Below are 27,602 nucleotides of genomic sequence, written 5' to 3' on the forward strand. Positions count from 1 at the left end.
ACTGGCTGCATCAGCCCCCCCACCCCAAGCCAGGTTACTTTAGAACTGAATCTCATGTTGGTGAAGGGACTGGGTGTCTGGACTCCTGGGTTCTATCCCTGGCTTTGGGAGGGGAGTGGGATCTAGTGGTTAGATCAGGGGGGGCTGGGAACCAGGACTCCTGAGTTCTCTCTGCAGCTCTGGGAGGGGAGTGGTTTCCACTGGTTAGAGGGGGAGGGCTGGGAATCAGGACTCCTGGATTCAATGTGGAAGAAGAGAGTGCGGGTTAGTGGTCAGCGCAGTGAGTCAGGACTCCTGGGTTCTCTTGGCTCATGTGAGGCTGTTGAGTTAGAGAAGGAAACCGCCAGCCCGGACTCCTGGGTTCCGTTCCCCGTTGGGTGATTGGTGATGACTCATTTTCCCCATCTGAACAATGGGAAGAATTCCTTCCCTTTGCTCCAGAGCAGCGTGGCGAGGGGTCACATGTGTCCAGTACACCGCACGCCTGAAATACTGAAATACACATGGCAAAGGACACGTATCCGAGGGCCAAAGGCACACGCCCCCTTCTTGAAGGCAGTGCTCTGGTGTGGGAACTGGGGAGCTCTCCCAGCCCGGCTTGGGGCAGTGACCCACTCGCCCGCCCTGCCCAGTCCCCCATCACCTTGAAATGGACAATCCAGGGGAAGGCGAAATTCACACATGGCTAGAAGATGGGCATAGCTGGTGAAAAGCACACAAGAGCTTTACAAGGCTGGGAGTCAGGACTCCTGGGTTCTAGCCCCAGCTCTGGGAGGGAAGTGGGGTCTAGTGGTTAGTGCGGGGGGGGGACTGGGGGCCCCCAGGACTCCTGGGTTCTATTCTTAGCTCTACTACCCCACCTGCTGTGTGACCTTGGGTAAGTCATGTCCCCTCTCTGTGCCTTAGTTTCCCCTTTCAGTGCCTAAGTAGACTTCAAGGAGCGGCTGGCTCTCAGTATGTGTCTGTGCCACACCTGGCACAATGAGACCCTGATCTCAGTTGGGGTCTCTGCGGCGCCTGAAACAAAGGGGGCCCTGATCTCGGTCTGGGGCTGTAGATATAATTACTAGGGCCAGTGCAAGGATGTTTCGTGCCCTAGGCAAAACTTTCACCTTGCGCGCCCCCCCCCGCACACCCGCCCTGAGGTGCCCCCCTCCACCGTGGCAGCTTCCACCCTGAGGTGCCCCCCTTGCAGCAGCTCCCCAGCCCCCACTCTCTGCCCTGAGGCACCTCCCCGCCCCAGCTCACCCCTGCTCCGCGCAAGAGCACGAGCACCCCGAGCATGCCATCGTTGCTTCACTTCTCCCGCCTGTCAGGCTTGCAGCACCTAAGCTGATTGGCGCCACAAACCTGGGAGGTGGGAGAAGTGAAGCAGACACGGCGTGCTCGGAGAGGAGACGGGGCAGTGAAACAGCCCGGTGTGCCGCCCCACCCCTGACTTGCTGCAGGCGGCCCTCCCCGCGCTCCCCTGCCCCAGCTCCCTCCGCCTAAATGCTGGCAGCGACGGGGGCGGCCGAAGATCCGGCCGCCGCGGTCGCTGCCGAAGAAAATGGCGCCCCCCAAATCCCAGTGCCCTAGGCTACCGTCTACGTCACCTAAATGGTTGCACCGGCCCTGATAATTACGATACCACTTCTATCTCTAGCATCACTGTCCTGCCACTCGGGCCAGCAGACATGAATTTCCTATGACAAACGGGGATTTTTTTTTCCCCTTTCCACTTCAGGCCCCCTCTTAAAGGGATGGAGAAAAGCAGCAGCGGGGGAATCGCTCCCCCAGGAGTAAAGATTTACCTATAAAGCACATGGGGAGGGAGAACCCTTAGAACAGTGGGGGAGGAGGGTTGTGGCTATGAATGTCCCCCCCCAACCCATACCCCTAAAATCCAGGCCAGCCACCTCTTTCTGGACAAAGCAGCATCCCTTGCAGCCGCAGGCTTTTTCCCAGCTAATGTGGCAGAAAGTGCCTTTGAAGGGAAAGTTTCCCAGCTCCCTGCGTTTTATTTCAAAGGCGGAGGAGGCCGGGATTTTAAAGGGGGGGGGCGGGATTTGGGCTTTACCAAAGGGCTGAGGGGATGGGGGTCTTGCTAAGCAGACTGGAACAGCAACAAAAGCCGGGAGCCCTTCTGGGAGCAGCTGCTGCTCTGAGCCCCGAGGATCCGGCTTCCCAGGAGATGGGCTGCCGGTGGGAACACACCAGTTCCCTGCCCCCAGCGCTGCCTGTTGCTGACCAATGGGCTGTTAGGGGTCTGGCCTGAGCCGCATTATCCCTCTGTTTCCCCCCCTCCACCCCAGAGTCCCAGGGCCGCAGCAAAACACATGGGGGCCGGATCCTCAGCTGGCATAGGCTGACGCTGCTCCGCTGACGTGCAGGCAAGGGGGTCTGAGCTGGGACTCCGCAGACCTAGCTGCTCTTCCCAGCTTTTCCACTGGACTGCTGGGTGACAAGTTGCGTCGCCGCTCGGTGCCTCAGTTTCCCTTCCCCCCTATTTCGACTGGAAGTTCTCTGGGGGCAGAGACTGTCTCTCACTCTGTGGCTGTGCATCCCCTCCCCCAGTGCAATGGGACCTAGATTTCAGCTGCAGCTTCTAGGCCCTACTGTCATCCTCCTAAGAAATAATATTAAGTTACATGGAGCAACGTTGATTGAGCCAACTGGGGATCTGGCCCATTGACTCCAAAGGAGTGAGGCCATTTTACACCGGCTGGGGATCTGGCCCCTCTGACATCCGAATGGAGCGAGGCCGGTTTACACGGACCGTGGATCTGGCCCTCTGACATCCGTATGGAGCGAGGCTGGTTTACACGGGCCTGGGATCTGGTTGGCGCAGACGTCCGGTTTAGCTAAGGGGAGACAGTGGCCTGTCTCGGCCGAATCTTAGCCCCAAGCAGTCAGCAAGGAAAGTTCTGGCTCATGAGATTTCTGAGCCCGTTGCTGGGGAACTGATCCGCCGTAGAGGCAGGGACGGGTGGGCTGGCTGGTCTGACCGCCCCCTAATATCTCAGCCAGGGGGACCAGGCAGCAAATGTGAAAAATCGTGATGGGGGGTGGGGGGTAATAGGAGCCTGTATAAGAAAAAGACCCACAAATCAGGACTGTCCCTATAAAATCGGAGATCGAACCCTCCTCATCCCTTTAGCCGGCGTCTGTAGGATACAAACATTCTGCTGGACTGGCACAGCCTATTGCTAATTGGTACGCTGCTGCCCTCTGCTGGATGGAATTGGGACTGCTGTCTGTGGGTCACAGGCCCCTACCCTGCAGGCAGCTAATGGGTGAGTCGCCAGTTGCTGGGGCGGCGCGTTGGGAGCAGGGGGGTTTGGGGGTCTATCCCTGATGTTGCCAGGCTGGAAAGCAGTGTGTGATAAGGAGACACTTGGGGTGTTAGGGAGCTGGGGGTCTGGGCAACTGGGCAATCATCTGCTCAGGCCACAAGGAAAGTGCAAGATACAGAGAGCCCCAGAGGTACATGCAGCAAGACACCCAAAGCAAGAGATTCACACAAAGCCCCAAACTGGCACACAACTGGATACATACCCACACAGAGACACTGCCACAAAGCCACACACGCTTCCAGCTAAACAGACACACACACACACAGATACACAAACAAGGACACAATGAGCGTGACACCGAACCACACACATATACCCAGCTAAACAGACCCGTGCAAACAGAAACACAAGAGCACAGAGAAAGAGAGACTCACACAAAACCAGACACATACACCCAGCTAAACAGATACACAAACACAAGGACACAAAGAGAGAGAGAGGCACACACAACAAAAACACAAGGACACACTGAGACACACACAGACTCACCCAAAACCACAAACACAAGGACACACACACACACACAAAGATGCACACACAACCACAAATACATGGACACACAGAGAGAGACACACACAAAGACATAGCCAAAACCACAAACACAAGGACTCACAGAGAGACACACACACAAAGATGCACACACAATCACGAACACAAGGACACACACACATAAATGCATATACAACCACAAACACAAGGACACAGAGACACACACAAAAATGCATACACAACCACAAACACAAGGACTCACAGAGAGAGACACACACACAGATGCACACACAACCACAAATACAAGGACACAGAGAGAGAGACACACACAGATGCACACACAACCACAAACATGACACAGAGAGACACACACACAGAAAAACACACACACAATCAGAGAAGCAAATCAGTTCTGGCTGTGTTTCTGGAAGAGATGCTTGAGCCAAAGCCCAGTTACTGGGCCCCAACAGGGGAAAGTGGGGGGAACCCAAAGGCCCTGTGCTATAAAGGAAGCCAATTAGATGCTGTAATGGTCCCTTCTTGTCTTAAATAGGATGATTCACACACCCACCTGCCCCTGACAGCGTGTGGTGCTCTCCTGATCGCAGCTTACCCTCCCTGCTGATAATAATCCTCCCTAACTTTTATCGCTGCTAGATCTCAAAGCCCTTTGCAGCAGAGTGTCATTAATCCTATTTTACAGATGGGGAAACTGAGGCATGAGGCCTTGCCTGAGCAAACTGGGACTAGAACCCCAGCTACTGCCCCACTCAGTAGGCCACGCTGCTCATGCATTTAGCTCCACAGCCAGTTGCTGGGCTTCAGTCCCTGCCTGAGCTGTTATCTGGCTCTGCCGGAGCAGGAGCCCCCTGTGCCCTAAAAGTGGATTGCTCCCCTTACGCTGGGGCTGCCGTTTTGGTCCCTGCGAAGCCGGGTCGTGTGAACCAGCTCACTGCAAAGGCATGTTTGCACCTGTGTTTGGAGAGCCCCGTCGTGTCTCAGCGGAGGGGCTATGGTCCAGATCTGAAGACACCATTGGGGAGGGAGCTGAGATGCCCTGTCTCTGAATGGGGTGTGGGGTGAGATCTGGTCGATGGAGGGGGGCGTGGTGGAGAGCCCTGTTCTCCCACAGCTTGCAGGGGAGCTTTCATGGACAAGCTCAGCTAGGCTTCCATTGGTGACAGCAGGGAACTGGGAAATCAGGACTCCTGGGTTCCATTCCTGGCTCCACAACGGCGTAACCTCCTTATGCCTCAGTTTCCCCACCTGTAGGATGGGGTCAGTGATTCTGACCTAACGTCCCAGGACGAGCTGTCGGGGTTAAATTAATGGATGGGCATAAAGGGCTTTGGGATCTTCAAGGGACGGTTCTTGCGGAAAGGGCAAAGTATCATTAAAGGGATGTACAAGATCGCAGCCGCCGTGACTCATGCTGGTTTCAGATACCAGAGCTGGGTATGGGGACAGACACCTGTAAGCCGTCGCATCCTGTTTGCCCCAGCTGATCTGCCAGGTCGGCTCCTCAGATAAACAAGTTATGAAACATAATCGTCGGGTGAAAGAGGAAAGAACAGTTCCTGTTTATTAGGTGTATTACAGCAGCACCTGGGAGCCCCAGACAGGCATGAAAAATGCTCCAAAACCTGCTCCCTGCTCCTGGCTGTGGGACTGGAGTAGGAGGATCAGACCAATGGGCCCATCTAGCCCGGTATCCCATCCCCCTGCTCCGTGTCAGCCCAACAGGCCCATCTAACCCGATATCCTGTCCCCCTGCTCTGCGTGAGCCCAACGGGCCCATCTAACCCGATATCCCATCTCCCCTGCTCTGCGTCAGCCCAACGAGCCCATCTAACCCAGTATCCCGTCCCCCCTGCTCCGCGTCAGCCCAACGGGCCCATCGAGCCCGGTATCCCATCCCCCTACTCTGCGTCAGCCCAATGGGCCCATCTAACCCGATATCCTGTCTCCCCTGCTCCGCGTCAGCCCAATGGGCCCATCCAGCCCGGTATCCCGTCTCCCCTGCTCTGCGTCAGCCCAACGGGCCCATCTAGCCCGGTATCCCGTGCCCCCTGCTCCGCGTCAGCCCAAGGGGCCCATCCAGCCCGGTATCCCGTCCCCCCTGCTCCGCGTCAGCCCAACGAGCCCATCTAACCCAGTATCCTGTCCCCCCTGCTCCGCGTCAGCCCAATGGGCCCATCCAGCCCGGTATCCCGTCTCCCCTGCTCTGCGTCAGCCCAACGGGCCCATCTAGCCCAGTATCCCGTCTCCCCTGCTCCGCGTCAGCCCAAGGGACCCATCCAGCCTGGTATCCCATCCCCCCTGCTCCGCGTCAGCCCAACGAGCCCATCTAACCCAGTATCCTGTCCCCCTACTCTGCATCAGCCCAACGGGCCCTTCTAACCCGATATCCCATCCCCCCTGCTCCGCGTCAGCCCAACGAGCCCATCCAGCCAGGTATCCCATCTCCCCTGCTCCGCGTCAGCCCAACGGGCCCATCCAGCCCAGTATCCCGTCTCCCCTGCTCCGCGTCAGCCCAACGGGCCCATCTAACCCGGTATCCTGTCCCCCCTGTTCCGCGTCAGCCCAACGAGCCCATCCAGCCCAGTATCCCGTCCCCCCTGCTCCACGTCAGCCCAACAGGCCCATCTAACACGATGTCCCATCCCCCCTGCTCCGCGTCAGCCCAACGAGCCCATCTAGACCAGAATCCCATCCCCCTGCTCCGCGTCAGCTCAACGAGCCCATCTAGACCAGTATCCCATCCCCCCTGCTCCGCATCAGCCCAACGAGCCCATCCAGCCCAGTATCCCATCTCCCCTGCTCCCCGTCAGCCCAACGGACCCATCTAGCCCGGTGTCCCGTCCCGTCTTCAGCAGCTGCATCCGTACAGGGAAAGGGGCTGAAGGTAGCAATGGTGAAAGAGGAAGGGTAGGCGGTCTACGCAAATCACACGTGGACTCTGTGCCTCAGTTTCCCCATCCATTACAGCAGCTTGGAGGGGGCTCATTCCTGCCGTAGCCTGCTTGAGCCATGCAGGTCCAACTCAGCACAAAATCCTCTTATCGCCCAATGCCTTCCGGGCTCAGCTGGGTCGAAGGTGTGCCCACCCCCACGCCATCTGCATGGGCTGCACCCTGCACGGTGGGCATGGCTTGGCTCACTGCAAACACACGGATAAATTTTGCGTAGGTTGGGGGTTTGCAAAAGGGCGGTTACCAGAACCAGCCTCACCCCTCTCCCAAAAGCCCCGGGTCATCGGTGCTCAGATCATGAGCTGTCCCAGCGTTGATCTAACCCGAGGCAGGGCGGCCTTCTCCGTAAAGCACTGGCAGGGCCTCAGGAGTCGAGGTTTTTGTTCCCTGGTCTCCTGCAGCCTCCCTGGGTGACCTTCGCATCTCTCTGTGCGGTGGTTCCTCCAGTAGGGGCTGTGGGGATGGGACCCCTGCCTTGATCTCTTGAATTTGGAAGCACTTTGAGGATGGCACCATCTCAAGCTCCGGGCCACACCTGGCACACTGGGGGGCCCTGACCTCATTCAGGGTCTGGACAGCATCCGGCGCAAGGGGACCCTGATCTCATTCAGGGTCTGGACAGCATCCGGCGCAAGGGGACCCTGATCTCATTCAGGGTCTGGACAGCATCCGGCGCAAGGGGACCCTGATCTCAGTCAGGGTCTGGACAGCGCCCGGCCTGACGGGCCCTGATCTCGGTCAGGGTCTGGGCAGCGCCTGGCACAACGGAGTGCCCTTCTCCATCAAGGCCTGCAGCTACCACCCTAATGCAACTAACCAAACAGGGCCCATCCCTGCTCTCCTTAGCTGGCTTCCCACCTCCCTGCCAACTTGGGCTGCCTTCAAAAGTGGTCATTTGTCTCTCTTCTCCACCCAGCTCATCCCAGCCACAAATTCCTCCCGTGACTGGGTGGGTAGGAGCTGAGCCTGCCAGCGCCTGTTTACCCTGTCAATCTGCTGCAGATCCTGTTTGGGAGCTCCTCACCCTGTCTGTGTGCTCTGCCCCGGGGCCTGCTGCTGGTGCAGGGGAGGGGCGGGGGGAATTGGTTTTCAGGGTGGGGCCAGGGTCAGTAGAAGATTGAGGAAGTGCGTTAATCACTGATCGGTCACTCGGCTATAATAGAGAAACAAAAGAACTTTTTAATGACAAGCTGCGTCCCCAGCACCTGAGCAAATGGCACCGTGGCCCATCCCTGCGTTGTGGGGCGGCTTTGGCCCCCACAGAGCCATGATCATGAGAACCAGCTAGCAGCAAAAGGGGACCCCGGCTGCCAGCAGCGACTCATGTGACCAGACAGCAAGTGTGAGAAATCAGGACAGGAGGTGGGGCGGGGGTAATAAGAGCCTATATAAGAAAAAGACCCAAAAATCAGGACTGTCCCTATAAAATCGGGACATCTGGTCACCCTAGCAGCGACACCTGAGAAGAGCAGTTTCCTCCCGCTCCCGAGAGAAGGGGTGGCAAAAAGATTAATTAGGCCAAGAGTCCTTTATGCAGCCCTGGGGGGAACAGAGCTCCCTAGCCTCTGAGATTTCTACCCCCTCAAGAGGGTCTTTCCACCTGGTGTGGAGCACAGTCCTCCGCCGTGTATGGGGGGGATTGAGGGTGTGGCTGGAGCTCACTGCACGGTGGCTATTCTCTGCCTCCCAGGGCTCATAGGGGGCAGAGAGTCATTCAGATCAGCCCCAGGGTTGCTCCATCCCTTTCTATACCCAGGACTGGTTTGCTGCCTTCTATACTGTGTCAGGCAGATCTCAGGGACCGGTTGTGGAGAAACATAGCTGACCCCGGCTGCAGGGCCCAGAATGGGGGGGCACCAATGGGGGCTAAAAGCCACCTGCACCCCATTCCTGCCATCATGCTCAGGGATGTAGGAGTGGGGGACTAAGAACTGGGCCCAGGGTACGTGCTGCCAGACCAGTCCCCGGGGAATCTCCCTGCATTGGCACTGGAGGATGGATCCCCCCGGCAGCAGTCGTCTGGGCAACGGGAGGGTCTCGGGAGCGGGGAGGATGGGAGGGTCAGAGCTTTGCCCTGCTCCGCCCGGCCACCCCCCACGCAAAGCTGCTCCCGTGTCTAGTGTCAGGCCGTGACGGGAGCTGCAGCAGGACAGTCCGGAGAGGGGCAGGCGGCCCACCCCGGGGTGTGCTCAGGCATCCTTGCGGGGTGCGAAGCGGCCGGCAGGGGCAGCCGTGGGGCTGGGCCCCTCCAGTCGCAGCCGCAGGGTGTTCCCGATGATCAGCTTCTCCAGCAGCAGGGAGCCCAGGAACCAGAAGAGGGCATACTCCAGCGTCACGAGCCCCATGAGGTGGTAGCGGAAGTGGCTGTAGTCCCAGGGGCAGGCGTCGAACCGGCGCAGCAGGTAGCCGGTGGCAAACTCCCACAGGTAGATCCAGAGGGTGTAACACAGGCAGCGGCTCAGCAGGGGGCAGCGGCCCCGCAGCAGCAGGTACATCCGCTCCAGCACCAGGCTGGATGTGCCGTAGATGAACAGGGCCCAGACGCTGGTGACGCCCTGGAACTTCCAGTCCCGCTCGGCCACGAAGGCCCAGGTGGCCGTGAACATCACTTCGCAGAAGTAGCCGTGGATGGCGTAGATGTACCAGCGGGTCAGGGGGCTCAGGGGCTTGGCCCGGCCGCCCATGGCGCGGGATCTGTGGGCAGTGGCACATGGGAGGGGGGTGCATTAGTGGGGTGGCACCACTGGAAAGGGCAACAGAGGGTTGTAAGGGCTGGAGGGGCTCAGATCCTAGGGAACCTACACAGAGCCAGAGTGCTCCAGCGACAGCGAGTGGGAGCTAGGAGTTAGAGCGAGGAGAGGCGTTCAGGACTCCTGGGTTCCATTCCCAGCTCTAAGAAGGGAGAGGGTCCTAGTGGTTAGATCAGAGGGCTTGAGAGCCAGGACTCCTGGATTCTTTTCCCAGCTGTGGGAGGGGATTGGTGTCTAGTGCTTACAGCAGGCCCGTTCGGCGATAAGATTTGCCATGCACAGTCTCAGGCTGCTGGTGTAAGTGGGAGGGGAGGGGGGAAACAGTTGCAAGCAGGTGTGTGGGCAGGGTACCAGGGCTGTGCCAACCTCAGCAGGGGGTTAGCTAGGGGTAGAGATGTGGGTGATGCTTCTGTGGGGGTACCCAAGCTTGCAAGGCACTTCGCTACCCCCGGCATCAGCAGGAGGAAGCTGAGGTCAGTCTTCCACCGCTACCAGCGTCTGCCACACAAGCTCTGCATTCCGGCTTCACTCTCCCTTTGCAGGTTCACCATCAGCAAACGCCGACTCCCCCCTCCCCCCCCCACACTCCCAAGTCCTCCAGGCACCTTCCTACATCGCCCAGCCCCTGGTCCACTCCCCAAATTCCCAACTCTAAAGGTGCAGGACACTCCCAGCGTACCCGTTCCGCCTTGGACTAGGGCTCTCCTCTACCCCCGGCACTTAGATTGACTTGTAGAGAACACGAGGATCCTTTTATTCACCAAAGAGCAGAGATTCAAAGGGCAGCTGGCAGAAAGACTGGAAACAAAGGGTAAACACAGAAAAAAATTTTTTTTTTAAAAAAATCACAACATGCATCCTAGACCCCGCCTACCCCATGATCTAGACATCAGCTGCCCCAAGGGTTCATCCACACCTGAAACATTACAGCTGCCCCGCTGCCGTGTAGACACAACTGACGCCAGTGCTGTCTACACCAGGGCTTGGGTCGGCTTAACTTGATCACTCAGGGTGTGTGGTGTGTGTGTGTGTGTGTGTGTGTGTTTTTCACACCCCTCAGCACCGCAGCTGGCTCGATGGATTTTTCTTGTGTAGACCAGTCCATCCACGTATCCGCTGCGAGACCCAGACGGACTCTGAATCTTTCCCCGGTGGAGGGCAAGGAGGCGGAGCGCTTCTCTCGTGCCTGGAACCTGAAGCCAACTCCAACTGTTGCCAGGTGGGCGGATCTGCCCGAGAGACCAGGTGACTCACAGCACCCAGCGTCCCGGATTAGCTGCTAATATCGTCGGCAGCCAGGGCGAGCCAAAAGAGACAGCATCCGCCCCCAGCAAAATCCTGAGAGGGGTTGTGTTTTAATTACCTAGCCCGCTAATCTCCGCCTGATCCCGGGCGGGCACCGCTGAGAGGTGGCAGAGGAAAAACCAGCTCCTCCAACAGGTGCCAAAGGAGGTCATGGAGTTTAAAGGTCGGATTGGCGAGTCTGACTCCTGGGTAACCCCTTGATTTGAAGCCATCAATAGAAGGGAAAATCCACCACTGCCCTGGGGAGTTGGTTCCCTTGGTTAGCCCCTGTGTGGTTAAAAATTGGTGCCCGGTTTCCAGTTTGAATCGGTCCAGCTTTAAACTTCTTATTTGGCCTTTCTCCTCTAGATTAAAGATCCCGTTAGTACCTGGTATCTTCTTCCTGCGAAGATCTTAGATCGGTGGTTCTCCACCTATTGACCATTGCAGGCCGCACATGCAGCTCTCTCTGTGTAATGTGGGCTGTGACCACACGCTATATATGCTGCCTTATGGCCCTGAGGATGTCCCACGGGCTGCAAGCAGCCTAGGGGCCAAGAACCATGGTCTTAGGCACCGCGATCAAGTCACCTTGCTGGCTTTGTTACCTTTCAGAGGGGACGTTTTCACCACGCACTAAGCCCCGGCGCTGCCTCAGGGTTGAGCCCAAGCCCTGTTCCGTCCACACTGGGGTGACCGGATGTCCTGATTTTATAGAGACAGTCCCGATTTTTGGGTCTTTTTCTTACATAGGCTCCTATTACCCCCCACCCCCGTCCCAATTTGTCACATTTGCTGTCTGGTCACCCTAGTCCACACCCAAATCAGCCTGACTTGGGTCAGCAAGCACACAGGACCCATGTCCTAGGACCCTGGTGACCGGATCCAAGCCGTCATTTTGTACTGTGGACACAGCGCAAGCCGCAGCCCCACGGCAGAAGGGCTGCGTAGCGCCGTACGGACGCGTTACAACGGCCGTGAGATCCGGATCCAATGGCTGTAAACTACACAGTGCGGACGCTCACAAGCAGGCTTGGAAAACCCCACATCCACAAGCCCGGGTCCCGCAGATCGGGTTTACAATGCCGTGTAGACAGACCTTGATGAGATCTTTAATATACCCATGCCACGTGGCGCCACACAGTAGCTGAAGGTGTGGGAGGCATTTTCCACGGGTCTGCTTTGCCTTTTGGTACGACGGCCACAGCTCCTTCCCCGTCGCCCGGCATCCTGCATCTCCTTTGCAAGACCCGAATAAACATGTAGTGACTCCATAGCTGGGCTTCCGCCATCCAATCTAGGACTTTTCTGGCTGAGTAGTGGTAGGTGGAGCCAGACCTGTCTGGTTGCAAAGGTGGGCTAGCGGGAAGGGTAGCGTATTCAAAATACTCTGGGGATTTGGCAGGGGAGTGGGTTGAGGGGCTGTGAACTCCAGGCAACAGCGTCAGAGTGCTTCACATCGCTGAGCAACGTGGTTAAGCCGACCTAAATGAATCACGGAGTCATAGCATCTTCCAAGCCACTTTCCTCCCCAAAGGAGAAAGATTCCGGCATCCGAATTCCATCCTGCCTTCTCAAAATCCCCAAACCCTCTGCTAAGGTCCACTGAGGATGCCTTTCTTCTGCATATCACATCTTAAATCCTTGCGCAGCTTCACCATCCATCAGCCGCCACGCTCCGCCCCAGAGGTGGAAGCATTTTGTTCAATCATGAGGCTTTGCGTCCTGGGCCCTTGCAGAACAGCTTGTTTGTAAGTTCACCCTGTGACAGGCTGGATCACAGAAACCCCCTTGGGAGCTGCCAACTGATGTGCCAAGACTACCTGTGCTCCTGTTTTCCCTGCCAGCTCAGGACTCCGGCACCCTGTCTTGCTGAGCCAGACACTCCCGTCTGCTCCAACTAACACCCAGAGTCTGAATTACCTGCCCCAAAGCTGCAGGTTTGCCTGAAAACAGCTCACAGAAGTGTACTTGTCTTTAACATCCAGATGCCCAACTCCCAATGGGTCTAAACCCAAATAAATCCGTTTTACCCTGTATAATGCTTATGCAGGGTAAACTCATAAATTGTTCCACCCGTTGTAACACTGATAGAGAGAAATGCACATGCACAGCTGTTTGCTCCCCTAGGTATTAATACATACTCTGAGTTAATTAATAAGTAAAAAATGAGTTTATTAAATACAGAAAGTAGGATTTAAGTGGTTCCAAGCAGTAACAGACAGAACAAAGTAAGTCACCAAGCAAAATAAAATAAAATGTGCAAATCTATGTCTAATCAAACTGAACACAGATAATCTTACCCTCAGGCACAATTCCTTCCCCTGGTACAGCTCTTGTCCCAGCTTAGGTGGTAGCTAGGGGATTCTTCATGATGGCTCCTCTCCCTCTTTGTTCTCTTCCACCCCTTTATATATCTTTTGCATAAGGCAGGAATACTTTTGTCCCTCTGTGAGTTCCCACCCCCTCCTTCTCAATGGAAAGACACCAGGTTACAGATGGATTCCAGTTCAGGTGACATGATCATTGCCCACTTGCCAGCACACACGTAAACAGGAAGACTCACAGGTAAAATACAGCCATCTGCAGTCAATTGTCATGATTAATGGGAGTCATCAAGATTCCAAACCACCATTAATGGCCCACACTTTGCATAATTACAATAGGCAGTCAGAGTGACATTTCATATTTCTAGTTTCAGATACAAGAGCGGTACGTTCATACAAACAGGATGATCACACTCAGTAGATTATAAGCTTTGTAATGATACCTTACAACTGCATGAAGCATCTTAGTTACGTTATATTCACTTATTATTAATTTTTTATAAAACCATATAGACTGCACAGCGTTACACACCCGTCACCCCAAAATCTCCCAAGCTTGATCTCTGTCAGCAGGGGAATAGTCTGTGTTTTGTTTTGAGCCAAATCCCACCTTTTCGCATTCGTTGTGCGGCATCGCTCCTCGTACCTAAGCTAAAAGATCCCTGCAGCGCCCAAAAATCCTGTGGGGTTTGCTCATCAGGTGGGTTACTACCAGAACAACTGTAACGTGGTAGTGGGGATAGGGACGTGCTGAACCTGGGACATACGAGGGTGGCAGATTGAAAGTGCTGTTCGACCCAGTCTGCTGAGTCCAGGGGCATATGAAGGGGTCAGCTTGGGAGTACTGATTGACCTGGTTCTCTCAGACGCGCTCTGTTAATATGTGTGTGTTCGTCTGATTCTGGGGCTGGAGGAACCCAGCCCTGGGGAACCGAGATCCTGCAGGATAGCTCCATTGGGAGAGGACCTGCAGCAGGGAGAAGTAGCGCTCCGCATGAGCACACAAGTGACACAGGCAGTACATTGAGAAAAATACAGAGCCCCCCGCCCCTCCCCAAATAACCCAGTAACCCTAATAAATGAGCATACCCCAAAGTAACGGGTAAAGCTGGTAAGAGCTGTATAGTATACCTTTATTGCTATTAGGTGTATTATGGTAACACCCAAGCTCCCCAGTCACAGGCCAGGCCCGCACTGTGCCAGGCGCTGCACATTTTTATTGCTATTCGATATATTATGGTAGTGTCCAGGCACTCATCACGGCCCAGGTCCCCATGGTGCCAGGCACTGTACATTCACAGGACAAAGAGTCCCTGCCCCAAGGAGCTGACAATCTCTAGGTCTGACTTATTGCTGGTTTCAAACGGGAATTAAGCTGCTTCCAATGGGGATTACTTAATGTGGAATGAGATGCCAGGAAAACTTATGTATCTGGGTAGCAGGTAGCTTATCCTGGGAAAATTTAAGGGAATCTAAACTCACTTTCAAGGGCAGACTAGTCTTTAGCCTCAGCATGGGCAATTTTTAGATGAAAATTGGATTTTTTTCCCAGAAAGATCTGCTCTGGTTCAAACAGGGATTGCTTTGGGGAAGTACCCTGGCCTGGGCAGAATTCCACTTTTCTTTCTTGTATAATTTCAACAGATAATATTGGTGGCTATTTTAAAGCCTTTTTTCAATTGTTATCAATTTAAATGCTCACAATTGTGGGAAATTACGGGGGGAGGGGGAATCAGACAGCGGGATGGGGGGCAGGAGGATAGTCCATTAATGGCTATTAGCCAGGCTGGGCAGGGATGGTGTCCCCAGCCTCTGTTTGCCAGAAGCTGGGAATGGGCAACTGGGATGGATCACTTGATGATTCCCTGTTCTGTTCATTCCTTCTGGGGCACCTGGCATTGGCCACCGTCGGGAGACAGGATACTGGACTAGATGGACCTTTGGTCTGACCCAGTGCGCCTGTTCTTATAGCAGACTTATTGAATCTCAACCTCTGCTGTCATTAAATAAGTTAAAAGCTTTACGAGCATTAAAACACCAGCTGTCGACATCACATGCCCAAAATATACTCAGTTCTCAAACAGCAGTCGTCTTTCTTTGACACCCTGTCCATTTTGATTGTGATCGCTAGAAAGATTTTTTCATTGGTCTGGGCGCGTGCGGCAAAATCGACCTGCACCGACGTTTGCCAATAAAAAAAAGGGAATCCTTCCACGCCTTGTTAGACACAGGGTCAGACCAGACGATCACAGCCATCCCTCCTGAACTTGGAAATACCAACCAGCCTGAATTAAAGGCTTAACATCTTTTAATGTTTCATTATAGGTGGGGCATGCGGAGAGGATCAAAACACCCTCCTCCCATCCTACAGCTGCACTAGGAGGTAGTTAAGCCTTATCAAACCCATTCTACTGATGGGGAAACTGAGGCACCGAGCAGGAAAGGGACTTATAATGGCTCAAAGAGGCAAGGTGGAAATTGAGAGCGTGTCAGAGGAAAGGGCCTATAGAAGGGCCGGGGGGCAGGAGGGGAATATTAGGAATCTCACATGGTCTAGCAAAATGTCTGAGCCGTACAGGAAACGTAACTCAAGGATCATTGATTTTGCTGTGATCTGAGCAGGAAAAAGAGTGTTAAAGGAGAGAAATCACATCACTGCAGGGTGCCTTCAGGAAAAGTCAAACTGCTCCTATAGGATGGCTGGGTGGGAGAAGCCCAGGGCTGGGAGACAGGATTCCTGGGTTCTAGTCCCATTTCTGGACAGGGGGAGCGTCTCGTATTAGCAGCAGGAGGGGCTGGTGTCAGGACTACTGGGTTCTATCCCCCGCTCTGGGGGAGGAGGGGAGTCTAGTGGTTAGGGCTGGGATTCAGGACTTCTGGGTTCTATCCCCAGCTCTACTCTGGACTCAGTAGGTGGCTTTGGGGCAGTCATGTCGCTGCTCTCTCTTTCTGCCTCAGTTTCTCCCTCTGTACATTACAGGTACTCCTTTCCCTCACCCCTGCTGGTAGGCCACGTTCATTAGCATCCATGTAGCACTTTGGGGCTCCCTGACTGCAGGTGCCAGGAGGGCAGATTAATACCACCAGCTACACGGCCCCAAGCTAGCAAGGAGCTCGGGCAGTTCTCTCCATTCCAGCCTTTCTGTGCAGACTCCGGACAGCTGCTTTGTTGAGCGCGATGCCTCGGGGGCCTCAAACTCCGAGCCCGCATCTCACAGCAGGGGCAAGGAGGGAGCCCCTTGCTAGCAGGGCTCAGTCCTGCCCTCCCGGATCCCGCCTCTGGGTGAGAGGGAAGCTGCATCCTTCAGAACCCTTTCAGCGCTTGTCTCCTCTGCTGAGACAGCTGTCGAGGGGCTGGGTGGTGCCCACGCAGCAGGGGTCAGGACTCTCGGAGCTGGATTGAGAACCCTCCAATCCATCGCATGAGGAGCTATTGAAACCACTGTCCGTCTGGGGCTGGATGGAAACTGGCACCCTCCAGAGGGGAACGGCCCCATCCCTCATTAGCCAGCCAGTCCTCTGCTCCAGGGTTGTGTCAGAACCGACAGGTTCTGGAGGGGAATGGCCCCATATCTTATTCTGATCACAGCGCAGACGAGCTCAGCTGCCTGGCTCTGAGAGTGGGGGACGGTGCAGGGTGGCAAGGGATTCCAAGGCCAGAATTTCTTAGGGCATGGGCACAGGAGAGGTGCCCCAGGAAAGTCCAGCCACCAGATTCAGAGCCACGAGCAAGGAACAGACACTTTGGGTTGGGCACAGGTGAAAACCAGCCAAGTCTCTGCCCCCGTGCCCCTCCTTGCATTCTCTGGCTCTCAAGACTTTTCTCTAGCGGCCTCTGATTTCAGCTACCTCAGTTTTGGAGGGGTGCTGAGCAGCCACCCCCTCCAGTGGGCGCCCTTGGGGGCTCAGTGCCCAAAATGGGCAGCCCGAATCACTGACCTGCTCAGGGAAGCTTTGGCCCAAAGGAGCATCCAAGCTGGGGAGTGGATTTTCCCTTCTACCGTCCCTTTTCTTGGGGGACCTCGCAGCTCTTGGCAAAGAGCAGTTCACATTGCAGACGCCCTCCAAGGAGGGGAGTATCAGCAGTTTTACAGATAGGGAAACCAAGGCACAAAAGCGGTATTCACTGGGAGCACTCAAAAGGCTACCCATCATCGTGGCATCTGATAATTTGCCTCATCCTAACTCCGGCGCTTGCACAATCAGTCATGGCACAGTTGGGAATAGAACCCAGGAGTCCTGACACCCACTAGACCCCACTCTCCTCCCAGTGCTGGGACCAGAAGGCAGGCACTTGGCACTTTCTCCAGACATAAATGGCCCCGATCCTCAGGCCCCTGCCCCACTGTGCCCCCTTCCGCCTGGCGGGGCACAGCCCCCTGCCGCCCCCTTCCGCCTGGCGGGGCACAGCCCTGCTCACCGTGCCCGGTGCCTGGCTGGCGCGCGGGAGTCCTGCTCTCAACCTGCCGCTCACCTGTCAGCGCGCGCCTGCCGCTTTAAGAGACTCCACACCGGCCGGCGCGGCGTCATCGCTAAGCCCCGCCCAGGGCGTCCCCGCGTCCCGCCTCCGCCGCCATCTTGGGAGAGGCAAGAGGGACAGCGCCGAGCGCGGCGGCCATGCTCAGCCCCTGCCCCCCCCTTTTTTCTCAGACCCCCCCTTCTCCAGTTCCCCCTTCCTGCCCCCACTTCCTCAGCCCCCTGCCTCTCCCCCTTCTCAGCCCTCTTATCCCCCCTTCTCCAGTTCTCCCCTTCTCAGCCCCCTCCTATCCCCCCTTCTCCATCTTCTCATCCCCCCTCCAGTTCCCTTCCTCAGCCCCCCTGCTCAGCCCCCTGCTCATCTCCCCTTTCTATCCCCCCCTTCTCACCCCCCTCCTATCCCCCTTCTCCATCTTCTCACCCCCTTCCAGTTCCCCCTTTCTCAGGCCCCCTTCTTAGCCCCCTTCCTATGCCCCCTTTCTCCAGTTCCCTTCCTCAGCCCCCCTTTCTTGTCCCTCCTCCAGTTCCCTTTCTCAGCCCCCCTTTCTAGCCCCCCTTCTCAGCCCCCCTTCTTATCTCCCCTTCCTATCCTTCCCCTCAGCCCTCTTTCCTATCCCCCCTTTCTCAGCTCCCCCCTCCAGTTGCCCCTTTCTGTTTTCTCAGCCTCCCCTTTCAGCCCCCCTTCCTGTCACCCCCTTTCTCAGCCCCCCTCTTCCAGTTGCCCCTTCCTATCCCCCTTCTCAGCCCCCTTCTCTGTCTTCTCAGCCCCTCTTATCTCCTCTTTCTCAGCCCCACCTCGAGTTCCCCCTTTCTTATCTCCCCTTTCCAGTTCCCCCTTTGTCTGTCTTCCTTCTCACCCCTCTTTTTCTTTCTTTCTTTCTTTCTTTCTTTCTTTCCCATTGTGGTAATTCATGACAACATACATCTTGGCAGGGATATTAAACCTCCTTCTTTAGGGCTTAAACCAATCTTTAGAGACAAGCCTGAGCCCTTCATGGGGGTGGGAGGGCCGGTTATCCCCTGTCTGTTTGTGAAGGGTCCGTGCCCCTTCCTCAGTTGCATCTGGGGGCTGGGCACCATCAGAGACGGGATACCGGGCTAGATGGGCCTGGGCGTTGCTCCCATGTACACACCAAGTCAATGTTCCTGCTCCCTCGAGACTCTTTGTTGTCACCGCGGGGATCGGTTGTGCGCTGAGCCGGCCCCAGGGTAAGTGGATGCTGTTTGCCTGGGGGTAGGAAAGGGCCCTTAGGTTTTATTCTGAAGGAAACGCAATTTGGAGAGAGAACGTTCAAGGGGCTTCCCACGGAAGCAGCTGGGGCGCTCAGGCCACGCCTGACGTCCGCACCCTGCGTTCCAGCCTCGTGCTGCAAGCAAACGCTGAGAACTCTGCCGCCATAGGCCGGGCTGTCCAAATTAACCTGCCTGGGTGAGCCACATGGGCAGCACCCTCCGCATGGCGCTCCGTCCGCCTCTGGTGGCCACAGACAGCCCGCCATAGCCCTGATTAACTATTAATCAGATTAACTATTAATCAGGTTTATTACGGTAGTGCCTAAGGACCAGCCAGTAGCGGGGCCCCCTTGTGGGAGGTGCTGTGCATTTTCATTGCTCTTTGGTGTATTACGGTAGCACCTAGAAGCCTTGTGCATAGACTAGGCCCCAATTGTGCAAGGTGCTGTACATTTTCCTTGCTATTAGGTGAATTACGGTAGCAGCTAGGCACCCCCCCCCCCCCCCGTCATGCATTGGGTGCTGTATGTGCAGGGTGGCAAATGGACCCTGCCCTGTATGATCCAAATAGACCAAACGCACCCAGAAAGGGGGCGAACACACCATCAGAGAGACCAACAGGAGGGCAGCAAACGGCATGATGTCCGTGCAACAATCGGTTTTTGGTTGGGCGGAGTTTGAGGGGATCAGTGACAGAGAAGGAAAAGGGAGGGAGGGCTGGGGGGAAGGGAAGGGAAGGGGATGGGGCAAGCTGCCAATTAGCACAGGGCAGAGGGAGCCTGAGCCAAACTGCTGGGAACTCTCTGAAATTTCAGGGGTGCAGAGATGCCAGCGTCGGGGTAGGGCAGGATATTCGGTGTTAGGAACCAGGGCCTGCCGCAGAGCCGGTCTCCGGGCTACCTAACAAGCGCAGCTGGCCCTTAGTGGCTGCCTGGTTGGCTACCCTGACCCATCTGGTGGGAATCAGCAGCCTGGCTCTTCCACCCAGCCTCAGCTGTTGAGTGGCTGCTCAAAGCATCTGCTCCTGGTCTTCCCCGGGTCCTGACCCTCCAATTCCTGACTTTGGCTCTGACTCCAGTTCTGATCCTGGGCTCCCTTTTCTGGCTACTGACTCCAGCTCCAACCATTGGGCATGACTGCTCATGAGCCAATCCCTGAGATTCTGGCCAGCTCCTCTCTGCAGCCCCGAGGGAGGTGGCAAGGCATCACATGGGTTCCAGCACCCCCAGAGTGCATGCAGGGTCTTCCCTGCATTGGTCTAGCTCCAGGGGGCTGCTCGCTGGCCTGGTCTCGGTCCCGTTTTACCCCCTCCCTCCCAGTGTGGCAGCTGCATTAGCTGCTTACGCAGGGCAGCAGCTTTATACATGCTTGGCACAGCTGTAACGAATGCCAGGCAGGGGAGAGCCATGGCCGTGTGATCCACTCAGGATGGGGCTACTCGCTGGTAGAGTGGGGGTGTGGTCCCTTGGTTCTATTTGCCAGCAGCATCCCTTCCTACCGTCACAGAGATGCATGAGATGCCACCTTTGCTGTGTCTCTCCTTTAGCTGTGATGCCGTACAGAAGCGTTGGCCGGAGCTGGTGGATGGTCAATATTCGGGGCCTTGCTGGACTGTTTCCGACAGGAGGAGGATCTGAAGATATGAGTCAGGTCTATTCCTTGCTGCAAGCCTGTTTATTTACAAGGGACCCACCCACGGTCCTGCTTCCTTGAATGCAGAAGGAACAGACAACAATAGGCAATTTCCTCACTTCCAGTTTCCACACCTGCCTCTCCAGCTTGTCCTGTGCCCCAAGGAGCTCTCATCCCTCTTGGATGATGCTCACAACTGCTTATCTTGCTGGCTACTGGCTCACATGCAGCTGCAATGAATCAACCCATACACACCATCCGTTGTTTTGCAATCAGTCTCAGGGAAACCCCTCTGTCCAAATGGAATAGCGCCACTTATCTTTGCCATGTGGCCGATTGCTTTGGGTGGTTGCTTCTATAATTTCCGGCTATCTCACTCCATAAAGGGGCTTAATTGCTCCTTCCATTTAACCTGCAAGAAGCTTGGTTAGTGTGCCCATCAGCTTTAACTAGTGTCTGTGATTGTCTATAGATCAAAGTCCCCCTTTTATGGCAGCCATTCAGACCTTTCAGCATAACAGAAGTTCCCCTGGGGGATCCAGGAGAAGAACTCAGATGAAGTATGGGATACCAGGAAAGGAATTGTGGGAGTTTGTGAGTCTGACTCCTCCAAGTCTCAGAATTCCAGTAAGTATCCCACAGAGTTGTGTGAGAGAAATCCCAGAATGTATTGAGCCTGGTGGCAGAACATTGCACCCTGGGAGATCTGTGCAGTTATTTCGACATAGTGCAGAGCCGTGTAGCTCCAATGACTCACAAGGGAAGTCACCGAAGCTTGGCTTAACTAAAGCGGTGTGGACGCACCGTTTCGGTAACATTATACCAGTATAATAACAGCGGAAAAACCTAGAGTGGAAAAACGTTCCCTTGCAGATAAGCCCTCAGCCCCATCTGCAGGCCACGTGCCAGTGATATTTCCAGTTGGAACAGGAGGCGGTAACACGTTGTCTTGCTTGGAAAGCAGTTTAAACTTTTCCTCTCAACTGAAAGCCTTTGACATGGTAAGATCCTCTAAGCAAAAAGGCCCCAGCAAAGGAGCCCTGTCACAGAGTCACGGGTCATGTCTTGGCCTCATACGGTCCCTGAGGTATGAGCCCTTCTCGGGGGTTCACTCTCTCTTGGGGGTTAAGCCCCTCCGCCTCCTGGAACAGCATCTCGCTGAGCCTTAGCACACCTGTCTCTTGCTGTGGGCTCCCTCAGGGAGTCCACTTGCTCGGGACCCCCGGGGCTTCCACTCCCAGAGGGAATAATGCCACCCTGATCTCTAGCCCAGAGCGACTCTCAGCCAGCGTAAAACAGGAGGGTTTATTGAGCGTCTGAACACAGCATAGGAAACTCTCAGGACCCTCAGACCTGGCGTCTCTCAGCACAGTACGTCTAAGTCTCCCCTGCATCCAGGTGGGCTCTGTCTGCTCTCCCTCTCCAGCCCCAAGCCCCCCTGCTTCCCAACTGGGCATCTGATATCACCGGCCCCAAGCCCCGCTTCTGTCCGTTGTCTTCTGTCCGGGTAAACAGGGTCGCTTGAGCCTCCTCTCCTCTCAGCCCTTCTTTGTACCTCTCTGGCTGGAGCCGGCTGGTCAGATCACCTGGGTCCTCTCTCTGCAGCCCATTGTCCTCCCACTGGCCAGAACCGGCTGTGACTCCCGAGCTGGGCCTCCCGGTCACCAGTCACTGGGGTATCCATTCTCCAGGTCACTGGCTGGGGCCCCAAGTTCCCTTGCTGGTCCTCTGTACCAACACCTCTCCCATCACCTCGTTAAACCAGTAACACCCAGGGAAACAGTGTCCCACCCCCACTGCATGCAAACAATTGAAAAAACCAAGAAACCCCCCCCACACACACTTCATCACAGGCCCTCAGGAAAGAGTCCAGTAGATGGAGACATCTGCTCATGTGGAAAGCCAAAAAGATTAGAAAACTGCAGGCACTGATTAGAATTTGCCCCAGCATCTGGGGTCTCTCTGCTTGGTGGCCTGGGCTTACTATGCACTTCTCCTCCTGCTGTGCAGGGAGCCCAGCTGCTGGGGTGAGTTAGCTGAGGCCCCAGTAGCGTGGGGTCACAGAGTCAACACCCCATTGAGATGCAAGGTGCTGTTTACTCCTCTCAGAACAATGGGCTCAGGCTCTCTGCAGACTCAGACAGTGTCACTGAGTCAATTACACATTTTCAAGCTTTTCTTGGCAGACATGAGGGCTACAAACTAACTAAAAAAAAAGCTGAAATTCTTATGTCATGTGACTCCAGAAGGCTGATCCCTAATCACAGGCAGAGCTGGACGGGAAACAGTGTTTCCATCCTGGAAAAGTTTTCAAGATATCGAAAAACAAAATTTCCATCCCAAAAATCAGACTCTCAAATTTTCACCAACCAAAAATCTGAAATAAACAGTCAGGGTGGATCAAGCAAAACATTCCGTTGAGATTAGTGAGCAACATTTTGTTTCAGTTTTGACCGTTTAAAAAAACCAACCATCACACTTAGCTTAAATTTTGAAACAAAAAGCCATTTTGAATCGGGATGTTTCCTTTAGAAAAATCATAAAACAAGTTTCTGACAATTTTGCAACTTTGTTTTTGTTCAGCAAAAAATAAGGCAGGCCGGGGAGTGGTTTGAAAAATGTCCGGAAACCGAAACTTTCCCATGAAAAGTTTCAGTTTCGATAAAACGGCATTTTCAGAGGAAAAAACATTCATCACCAAATTCTTCATCACCTGTAGTCATGGGATCCCGGTATCTTAGCGCAGCCCTGCATCCGATTCTAAGATGAAATTCCCCCCTGTGTAGAAAACCAAGAGAAGAACGTCAGACCTTCTGCTACTGTATCTTTCCCCGCTAGAGGGCCTAATAGGCCCACTGTCAGCAAAAGCCCTGGAGACTTTTCCACGGGCTGCTTGTTTCGCTGAGTTTCTTGTGGGGCGGGGGTAGGGGGGGGCGAAGGACTAATCTAAAAACAGATTTACACACCCCACGCCTCTCCTGCAGCCACAGTGGTGTGAAAATTCAGATCCAACACATACACACACTACCTGCACACAGAGCTTCTAGCCTATACATACACCAAACGCGCGCACACAGAGAGTGTCTGTCTGTACCAGAGACACACACACATACAGTGTCTAGTCTATACACACACCAGAGAGAGAGAGAGAGAGAGAGACACACACACACACACACACAGAGTCTAGCCTATTCATATGCCAAAGACACACACACAGCATTTGGCTTATTACACCAAACACACACACACACACAGTGTCTAGCCTATACTTACACCAAACACACACACAGCGTCTAGCCTACACACACACCAAACACACACACAACATCTAGACTATATATTCATCAGACTCATACACACAGCACCATCTGTAAACACACACACACAAAATGTCTAGGGCCTCGGCTACATATTCACCAGACACAGCACCACCTACAAACACACACTCACACAGCATGTGGGTTGTACATGCACACATATGCACCCCCCTCTTAAATTCACATGTAGACCCCATGTATCTTGCATACCCACAACATGCACACACCTCCTGCAGTGGATAGAGCTTCTCATCCCTGGCTCATCAGCGTAGTAGCTGCGTCCCCCGCAGCCCTGCATTAGGCGACGTGAATGACACCTGTTACGTGCAGTTCATTTTCTCCCTCGTCCTCTCCCCAGTGGCCATGTAGACTGTATAGTGTGTACACACACGCGCGCACACACACACACACATACAGAAAGTCTCAATTGCTCCAGCAGGGAGCAGCAGGTAAACTTCCCCATATATAACCTAGCCCCCCCCAACACATATGTGCACACCCCATTTACCCTGCATGCTCGCACAGCAAGGGGACACACACACACTCACCGTATAACCTAGACGCACGCACACCCTGAACACATACACACACACACACACAACCATACCCACACACACCATTTACCCTACACATGTATCCTCCACACACACAACCACAACACCTCTCCCCATGCACTTTGCAGTATACATACGCTCACTCACGCACCCACCCCACACACATACACTGTTCCTGCCTCTGGCCTAAGGCCTTATGGTATTTGCTATGGCATCTTTTCCTGCCGCCCGCAGCGTTCATTCCAAAGGACCGGAGGCCTCGAATCATTACGTTGCAACAATTGGGCCTAATTCAGGCTTGGTTCATTTTTCCCCTTGTTTAGCGGCGGTGTCATTGAGGTGACTCCAGGAGAACAGGAGTGTGCTCTGTGTGCATGAGTATAAGGGGAAAGCCAGGTAGCATGGGTTGGGGCGGGGAAGAAAGTCAGCCAGTCAGTCACTGGAGTCACTCTAGATTCACAGTGGTGTGTACATAGGATCAAACTCAAAATCACTGGAGTGATTCTGGATCTGACGCCCATGAGTAAATGGGCTCTTCTGTCTAGTGGAGAAAGGCAGAACATGAACCAATGGGTGGAAGCTGAACCCAGACACATTCCAGTTGGACATAAGGCCTGAATGTTTACAAGTGAGGGTGATTTAACCAGCAGAACCAACTTCCAAGGGAAGCAGTGCATTCGCCTTCTCTTGAGATCTTTGGGTGGAGACTGGCTGCCTTCCTAGAAGAGAAAGGATCATAGACATGCCAGGCTGGAAGGGACCTCGAGAAGCCATCACATCCAGCCCCCTGCACTGAGACCGGAGCAGGTCAACCCAGCCCCACCCTGACAGGTGTTTGTCCAACCTGTTCTTAAAAACCTCCAGTGACAGGGATCCCACAACCTCCCTTGGACGCCTGTTCCAGAGCTTCCCTTGCCTGAGAGTTAGGAAGTTTGTCCTGATCTCTCACCTAAATCTCCCTCGCTGCAGATTACACCCGTTAAGTCTTGTCCTGCCTTCAGCGGACATGGAGAACAGCTGACCCCCGTCCTGTCTAGAACAGCCCTTAATGTATTTGACGACTGTTCTCAGATCCCCGCTCAGTCTGCTTTGCTCCAGACTAAAGACGCCCAGGTTTGTTAACCTCTCCTCCTGGGGCAGGTTTACTGAACCTTGGATCCTTTTTGTTGCTCTGCTCTGGCCTCTCTCCAGTTTGCCCACGTCTCTCGTACAGCGCAGCGCCCAGAGCTGGACCCCGTCCTCCAGCTGTGGCTTCTGCAGTGCCGAGTAGAACAGGACAATTGCCTCCCGTGTCTTCCGTACAAGGCATCTGTTAATACCCCCCAGTGTGACATTCTGTTAAAACGGCATCGCCTTGTTGGCTCATATTTTTTGTCATCCACACTAGCCTCCCCAGTTCCTGTCCCACAGGGCTACCCCCTGGCTAGTTAGTCCCTATTTTGACATTGTTCATTTGATTTTTTCCTTCCCAAGCAAAGTACTTTGTACTTGATGCGCTAGCCAGCTCCCAGTTATGCAGTGGGCCCAGCACAGAGTGAAGTTCACTGGATTGTGCTCTCCGGGTTGGACTCGATGGGCTGTATACAAAGCTGAAATGATGGCAGAATCGGGCCCGTTGTCCAATTTCAGCCCGTGCCACCAGTTGTTCGGACAGGAACAGAGCCTCGTTAGCGAGACAAGTGTCTCTTTCCCGCAGCTTCTCAGCCGGGGCTGTAGGTCACAACTCACAATGCCAGGGCCCAAAATAATCCATTTATTTATATGTCTCTTTCAGTTCTTATTACTCGTGTTGTAATGGACTTTTTTTTTTTCCATACCAAAATTGGAAATGCCGAACGCTCCTCATTTTGGACATTCTTCCTTTTCTCTCTCAGTTTTCCCAGGCTCCTGTTTTGACCCATTTAAAGCGAACAGCAGGTATCTAGCAGCGTAACTAGCTACCTGCCCCACAGATCTGTTGGGGTTTCACGTGATGCCCCCTCTGCTTTAGAAGTCACCCGCTAAGGGGAAGATGTTCTTGTGGTCAAGGCACCAGGATAAAATTTCAGATTTGGTGCGACCTGAGCTGCACAGGTTGGGAGTGGGACAGAAGTGGGTGATGTTTTTCAGGTGTGACAGACCCAGACCAGTGGGGTACAGGAGTCTGGTAGAGGGCAAATGTACTGGTCACTGGATGAGTAGTTTTCTGTTCCCTGAGTGACCAGAGCAGGGACTGCACTAGAGTAATCAGGAACCTGCTAGAACCAATTAAGGCAGACAGGCTGATTAGATCACCTGCAGCCAATCAAGGCAGGCTAATCAGGGAACCTGGGTTTAAAAAGAAGCTCACTCCAGTCAGGTGGGGAGGAACCAGAGGAGAGGAAGTGCGTGTGAGGAGCTGGGAGCAAGAGGCACAAGGAGCTAAGAGTGAGAGGCTGTGCTGCTGGAGGACTGAAGTACAAGCTTTATCAGACACCAGGAGGAAAGTCCTGTGGTGAGGATAAAGAAGGTGTTTGGAGGAGGCCATGGGGAAGTAGCCCAGGGAGTTGTAGCTGTCATGCAGCTGTTACAGGAGGCACTATAGACAGCTGCGATCCACAGGGCCCTGGGCTGGAACCCAGAGTAGAGGGCGGGCCCGGATTCCCCCCAAACCTCCCAACTCCTGATCAGACACAGGAGGAGTTGATCCAGACTGGGGGGAAGATCACTGAGATGAGTAAATCTGCCAATAAGTGCAGGACCCACCAAGGTAGAGGAGGAACTTTGTCACACAGGCCAATAGTTAATTTGCTGGAAATTCGGCTGGAATAGCTGAAACGATTGGTGAATTTGACACGGATTCACAAACTGGTGCCACTGCCCCTTCCCCGGTACCTTTCAGTGCAGGGGCTCGGATGCCCACCCAAGCTTTGGAAAGCTCAGGGTCAAATCCCTGCTCTGGAACATACCCAGAATGGACTTTTCCAATTCACCAAAAATTCTGGGGAAACGACAGGTTTGGTTCAACGCAAACTGACCATCTTTTGATTTTTCAGCCCTGCCACCAAACTGAAAAAATCAGTTATTGGCCAGGCAGGGGGTCTGAACTGTCTTTATTGGCGGGAAATCAGACCTACCTTGGAGAATTTGTTCATTTGTTAATTGGGGGCTTTTCCACGTTTATTCAGTTGTCCCCCTGCTTTCTCTCCCTCCTCCCCAGTGATGTTGGCTTTGCTTTCAAGCCCTGGACGCAGTGCGGTTGAGAATTCCTCATG

General features: G+C 54.5%; 1 protein-coding gene and 1 long non-coding RNA gene across 4 annotated transcripts; one reads left to right on the top strand and one right to left on the bottom strand.

The window, feature by feature from the left end:
* Positions 1-8,985: 8,985 nt before the first annotated feature.
* On the bottom strand, positions 8,986-17,674 carry LOC116822410 (transmembrane protein 229B-like). 3 transcript variants are annotated; one of them, XM_032776296.2, is made up of 3 exons: positions 17,578-17,674; positions 10,226-10,344; positions 8,986-9,490 (listed from the first exon to the last, which is right to left on the bottom strand). In XM_032776296.2, exon 3 carries the CDS (start codon positions 9,478-9,480, stop codon positions 8,986-8,988), a length of 495 nt encoding a protein of 164 aa, XP_032632187.1. In that variant the 5' UTR covers positions 9,481-9,490; positions 10,226-10,344; positions 17,578-17,674. The 3 variants fall into 3 exon arrangements, 2 of the variants coding, with proteins under 2 accessions (XP_032632187.1, XP_032632189.1); XM_032776298.2 differs by lacking the exon at positions 10,226-10,344; XR_012656722.1 differs by lacking the exons at positions 8,986-9,490; positions 10,226-10,344 and adding an exon at positions 12,953-14,124.
* A 43-nt stretch (positions 17,675-17,717) lies between these two features.
* LOC142047453 (uncharacterized) lies at positions 17,718-23,057 on the top strand. The gene is made up of 3 exons (XR_012656723.1): positions 17,718-17,776; positions 18,690-18,842; positions 20,413-23,057. It is a non-coding gene; the product is annotated as an uncharacterized LOC142047453 (long non-coding RNA).
* Positions 23,058-27,602: the final 4,545 nt, after the last annotated feature.

Source organism: Chelonoidis abingdonii, chromosome 11 (assembly GCF_003597395.2).
Source record: "Chelonoidis abingdonii isolate Lonesome George chromosome 11, CheloAbing_2.0, whole genome shotgun sequence".
NCBI classification, from domain to species: domain Eukaryota; kingdom Metazoa; phylum Chordata; order Testudines; family Testudinidae; genus Chelonoidis; species Chelonoidis abingdonii.